Here is a 6,608-nt window from a genome sequence, read left to right on the forward strand (position 1 = left end):
AAACCCAAATGTAGAATATGTTCTATGCCCAAGAAGAGTGATGAAGTAAGGAAGTGAAGAAGAGACACAAAGAGGACAAGGGATGAGGCAACACAAAGAATTCTTTTCTGTTGATAATTAGTGGACTGCTGCTTCTTCCGGTGCCTAGTCTCCTCTTTCAGACATTGTGTACTGTGTTGTTTGTACTTGTGTGTAACGAGTTTTGTGTGTGTATAAACCAAACCAAACCAAACCAAACCAAACAAACCCAGTGAGTCCCAAACAGAGTAGGGTCTGGTGAGGCTAAGGCGTACACAGAATTTACCTCTACCCTGAAGGGTAGGGAGGTTATTTCTGCAAACACCTCCAGCTTCAAAAAAGCTTTTGAAAGCATGACTTTACGAGCAACATTTGGTTCTAAAAGTTAAGACAAAAGATTGAAATATAGGAAAGAGAAAAAACATAAAAAGTAGAAAACAAGATATTAAAAGCATGTAGGACTAATAAAAGCATACAAGAAGGTATTAGACCGCTAGACTAACGAATGACGAAGTAGCTGCTGACTCTCTAACCCTCCCCATACCTGGCTCTGGTGCCTATCCAACATGTTAAGCCATATCCTTTTTGCTTTCAGCCTTTCTTTTAGATGGGACCAGTAAATTTGAAGAACTATTTGATGGTTCAAATAGATTCATTTTAGTATATGACACATATTACTCAAGCCGGGACTATCTGTTTCTTTATTCTAAAGATTGAGTAGATGCTATACTTTTGTTATATATAAATAAAAATCACATAGGTTTTCGTCAATTGTCGACCATATTCCCTTTCATGTTTATCATTTTATATTAAATATATATACCATGTTCTATATAGCAAACATTGATTTCTTCAAACTTTTTCTAGGTTATACCCTACCTCCACCCAAAACTGTAATTCAATTTTAGTTTTAAAAATGAAAAATTAAACCTCCATCAAACCAACACTGTATTATTTTTAAATACAAAAAAGTAATATAAACTAATTTCTTTTATTGATCTGGATTTTGGACTAATCTATCAATAGATACAGACATGCATACTAGTAACCTTGTTTTTTCCAAATGTCTAGGTATCATGCACCCATATCCTTGCAATACAGATCACACAAAAACTTCTGGAACACTAAGATTAGTTGGTAAAAAATATAGGGGATGCAGAACCAACTGTAAAAATAACAAGAAGAGTTCGCTTGCCATTCTTTATGAGATGCAAAACTGCATCCAATAGTGTCTATGTCAAAAAAACTTGGACATTCTTCATGGTTCATATGTTTTAGTGATTTAAGTACAGTGGTATTTGGTGATCAAGATCATCTTGAGCAACTAATGGATCGTGAATCCAGTCTGTAGGAAACAAGTTTTATTTTAGAATTTGGATGCCCCAATTTCACTTTTGCTAAGAACTTTGGTAGATAAGGATGAAATTAGACATGCACTAGCTTTTGATTAAGTATTTACAAAACCCTAGCATATAAGCCAAAGGAAGAATGTTGATCAGATAGAAATTCCAGAATCCAAAGATTAACTCGGTGGAAAAGCTACAAATGCAAAACCAACTACTATATATAGGGTTGGGTTCTGGTAGAAAATCCAAAATCCAAAATCCAAAGGAACCACCTTGACACCTTACTATGTGTTGAGGTGTGTTACTATGTGTTAAGATTTTCATGGTTAATGTGTATTACTGTGAGTTAAGGTGCGTTGAGATTACATTAAGGTGTGTTAAGATTAAGATGTTTTAAGGTTATCATGTTAATATATGTTAAGATTGTAGGGTATGCTAACATATATTCATGAATCTTCAGAGTTGCTATGGTGTGTTAATTATATTAAGGTTGAGTATTTCCATGTTAACTTATGTTAACATGGTCAGTTTCAAGTATGCTAAAGTTTCTGAGGGAGGTTAAGCTATGTTAAGCTCTGTGTCCACAACAACAATACCATCGAAGTTCACCTTAATTATGAAAATGCCACCACGTCCATTAGGTCCGTTAGATTGAGGCAAGTGATTCATCCAAAGGCATTGAGGTGGTTCCTATGGTTCTTACGAGAAAAAAAAGTTCCTATCTGTTCCTTGGTCTATATATATATATATAGAGAGAGAGAGAGGGGGGGGGGRGGTTCAGGGGAAAACCTCCAAAAAATGAATAATTGAGAAACACCCTAGTAACATTCATCTGGACAGTATGCATGTTATGCACATGTGCATACCGAACAAATTGCTTACAAGTTATTTGGATGCATATGTGTATACCGTCCAGATGAATGGTTACCACGGTGTTACACAGTTTTTCATTTTTTTGCGGTTTTCCCCTGAACCTACCCTGTATAAATATAGGGAGGTTCAAGAGAGAACCCCAAATAAAAGAAAGAGAACTCCTATCAACTCTTGTATCTGAAAAATAGATGTCCCATATTTGAATGTAACTGCCCCAATAATCATGATTTAGTTTTGGATAAATGTAATTAGTCATATTATTCACAGCCAATGGATTTAAATACATGCATGGTGAGGATGGGTCCCTTGTCCTTTTTTTAGTGTTCACTCTTGAACCCACCCCTATATATAGTAATGAAAAAAACCAAGAAAAAACAAGGGAAGAGGGCTACCCGTGCCATCCTTGATAATTGACATAAAGTACTTTTTTATCTTATTAAACAATTTTAATTAGTCATAGACACTGACTTTGCTTGCCATGAGATGTCACCTGGAGCATCTTAGGGAGGAAGGGGGGGGGGGTACCATGTAGATACGTAAACACGCTCCAGGATATGTATCGGGGAAGGACTTGGGTTAGGACTGTGCGGGTGAGATGGAGTATTTACTGGTGGAGATAGGACTTTACCAAGGATCAAAATTAAGCCCATTCCTACTTCTTGTAGATTTGGATGAGATTTCACGAAAATTAGAAGGGAGTATCCCTTGGAGTATGTTATTTGCGGATGACATTTTGTTGGTTGCGGAGTCGAAAGTGAAGCTGAATGATCCATTGGAGCAATGGAGGGCAACATTGGAAGCACATGGCCTGCGCATTAGTCGTGCAAAGACGGAATATGTATGGTGTAATTTCAGCGAGGTGTGTATTGATGAAGGGGTGGAAGTCAGCATATGGGGGCAAAGGGTAACACAAAAGGGCAATTTTAAGTATCTAGGTTCTATGATTTAGAAGGATGGCGAGGTCGAGGATGAAATAAACCATCACATAAGGATAGGATGGCTAAAGTGGACAGCTGCCACGGGGTGTTGTGTGACGAGGTCTAGTTAAAATTGAAGGGGCAAATTTTACAGAGTAACCATCAGGCCAACTATGTTGTATGGATCAGAGTGTTGGGTGGTAAGGAAGGCCTTCCCTGTGAGCGGAAGTTGGAAGTTGCAGAAATGAGGATGGTTAGATGGACCTATGGTCAAACTAAGTTTGAGAGGATTCCAAACGATGTTTTCAGGGAAGTGGTTGGGTATTGCGCCAGACAAGTTGAGAGAGGGGAGATTGAGGTGGTTTGGTCATGTTCGCATGAGACAGCTGAAAGCTCCAGTGAGGAGGATAGAAAGATTGACGATCAAGGGGGATGAGCAACTAAGGTTGGACATGGTGGCCCAGGTATTTCCGAAGACATGACCTCTATAGGAGCGAGTGGAGACGGAGGATTAGGGTAGAGGAATAGGGTGGGGTTCTGTAGCTAGCATAGTCGGCAGGAAGGTTTTGCTGAGGTAGAGGGTGGGAGATAGGGATTGAATTGGACTAAGGGTATATTCTCCTAGCCTAGGTTATGTTTCTCTTATTTATGCTTCTGTTGGTTTGTCGTTCATTACTCTTATCTAGTTTGTCAATAATTTACTTTTTACCCTTTATCAATCTTTTCCTCACTTCGCAAGCCGGGGGGGTCTTCACGGAAACAACCGCTCTACTCTTAAGGGTAGAGGTCAGGTCTGCATTGATCTTACCCTCCAAGACCCCATCTCAGGTGGGACTTACTGGGCTTGTTTGGTTTGGTTTTAGACACTGACTTCGCTTAAATTTAATCTCCAAATCTTACCTACTGTAAACACAGATTATAAGAGTAATTCAGATTACAGTTACAATATTTTGACAGGCTAACAAACCTATCCAGATCTACTTAAAATTTCAGACACAAGATGAGACATACCAGAAGGATAGAAGGAGGAGAAATGCTGCAAGAAATAGAATCTTGGGCAATGCTGCAAAATAAAACACATCTTATAACCATGTATTATCCAAGTAGGTAATTGTGTTACAAGAATTTTCTGTAGATACCACCAGATAGCTATCAGGTTCCTTCTATGTCAAACACAACAGAGAAAGAGGCATACCCATAACAATAAAACCACAAGAGTTTGACCAGCATGTCCAGTTCTTACAAGCAGCAACAAGAGTTAATATAAAATAAAGACCATAACCTGCCACGAGGGAAAAAGAAAACAACCAAAGCCATTTAAGAAGAAATAAAACAGAAGGTACAACAGCAATGGGGATATGATATCTTCAAAAAGTCCTAGAACTTATCAATATCATAGAAATATAAGTAGCACAAGAATAGATAATAAACAAGCCAATGGAATGCAAAAGCCTACAAACACTGCTCCATTGTGGTTTACGGGAATACAGAGTCTTAGCCCTGCACTTAGACACTGCCATAGTTCAAAGAGATGTCCACGGGATAATCAAGCAACCTCAGAATTCTTGTAAGACTCTCCTTAGTTGATGAATATTTTAAATCTCAAGACATCCATGAATTTTACATCTCCTGTTTGTTAAAGATCAATAAGGAATATGCTATTCCATATCAGGTTCAAATATCATGATTTCAATAGATGTGGGATAGACATTCATCAGCAATACCAAAATGGAATATGTGTATCATCATCTCATCTTGGTTTCAATATATCTTTCATCATCTCATCTTGGGATATGTGTATCATCGAGAGTTCAAAACAGTTGACCTATACAATTTTCATTTTGTAATGTTGTCTGTGGTCCATAGTCAATAGCAACTTTTCTATTACCTGAGCAGGCCCAGCTAGCGGATGAGGGTCCCACAACTGGAGTTTCAGAAGGATCTAATGCAGTATGATTTGTTTTCTCTAAGTCGCATACGATGAAAATTACCACTGCACCAAGACTCTTCACTAACACCCTCTTCTAATTTCATGACACAAATGGAATAACGTCACTGTGTGTCTGTAACTAAATGTGAACTAACCAGTTAAAGAAAATCAGAAGTGGTATAAAGACTGCAACACCATCATTAGTTTAAACTTATTTCAACAGCCTCAAAATGTACTATATATCTCTTACCATGAATGCAACATGAGTAGCTTATTTTAAACTAAGCTTAGGATGCCATGTCCACCTAATTGTGTGTGATAAGTTATTGCACATATAGTTAATACATATAACACACAATAGCAAGCGAGTCCAATTCATCATGAATATTGTTTCCTGAAAGGTGTTCAGCATTTCATGACTGATAGTAGCTATTCAGCAATCCGGAGTAGTACGTTTAAGAGGGCGTGTTGTTCTAGCTATCTGGATTTGGCATCTCAAAAGAAAAACAACACTTGAATTGATTCAAAAACATAATATGGGGAGGAAAAAATAAGGATTGTTTACATTAGAGAAAGATAACTAGGGTTCCGCAAAACAGAAATCTTTTAAGAATACTTCCAATGCAATGTAAACCATCAGAACAGTATTTAATCAATATTTCCCCCTCAAAAAAATCCATCTTCTCTCCGTTAAACTCTGTATCCTTTCCTCTGTCTTCCGAATTTTTAAATATTTACAAGCAGTCTTAAATAATAAACCTTTAGATTCCTATAGAGCCAAGTAAACAACTACAATACTAATGTGAGAAAAGGTAATGACAAATAAAAAGTCTCAAGATTTAACAAACTCAATGCATAAATAAATTATAAAATTAATGAATTCCTAACTTTCCCCTGAGCTGAAAACATCACATTCATGAAATAAAAGCCATGTAACTCTCAAAAAAGGGGGGTATGTATGAAGCACAGATTCAGTCGCTACTCCACATTCAAGCCTGTGGAAGCCTTGACCCTTGTGAATGTCACAAGGTTTGACCATGCCTTACTACAAAGAGAGCTATCACTGATCTTATTCTTGGAAATTGAAGAGAAGACCATGTTTATAGAAAAATAGATGGTAATGGTGTTCTTTAACTTACAAGCCATGTAAACATGTTTGTCACAAGAATATAAAATTCAATGTCCCAAAAACAATGCAAGGAAAAAGTCTGAATATCTTACCCGTGTTGGAAAAACCAATCATTAGATGGAACACCTGCAATCGGAAGGCATATAAGTAACTGGCTTGATTTAGCAGCTTCTAGAGTTAAACATGTTAGGACAAACGTTACACACGCAATACGCACAACCCTACGCACAACCCAAAAAACAAAAGAAGAACACAAGAATTTACGTGGTTCACACGATCAGATTGATCGTGCTAGTCCATGGGGGCAACTAGGTTTTTCTTTATTTAGGTGCTACAAATGTTTACAAGTACAATGAGATTAATATATATAGACAAACATAATTAGGGTTATCTCC

At 37.3% G+C, this 6,608-nt stretch overlaps 1 protein-coding gene across 1 annotated transcript in view; it reads right to left on the reverse strand.

Annotated features, from left to right (window-relative positions):
• Positions 1–6,608, reverse strand: part of LOC112502194 (tobamovirus multiplication protein 1) — a 46,085-nt gene that overhangs the window by 25,899 nt on the left and 13,578 nt on the right. The window contains exons 3-5 of the mRNA XM_025106042.1: positions 6,306–6,339; positions 4,350–4,436; positions 4,166–4,217 (exon numbers count right to left, since the gene is read on the reverse strand). Of these exons, the coding sequence (XP_024961810.1) occupies positions 4,166–4,217; positions 4,350–4,436; positions 6,306–6,339 (173 nt within the window). The remainder of the gene's footprint in view (positions 1–4,165; positions 4,218–4,349; positions 4,437–6,305; positions 6,340–6,608) is intronic.

This window comes from Cynara cardunculus, unplaced genomic scaffold (genome assembly GCF_001531365.2).
Source record: "Cynara cardunculus var. scolymus isolate 2C unplaced genomic scaffold, CcrdV1 Un_Scaffold_1059, whole genome shotgun sequence".
NCBI classification, from domain to species: Eukaryota; Viridiplantae; Streptophyta; class Magnoliopsida; order Asterales; family Asteraceae; genus Cynara; species Cynara cardunculus.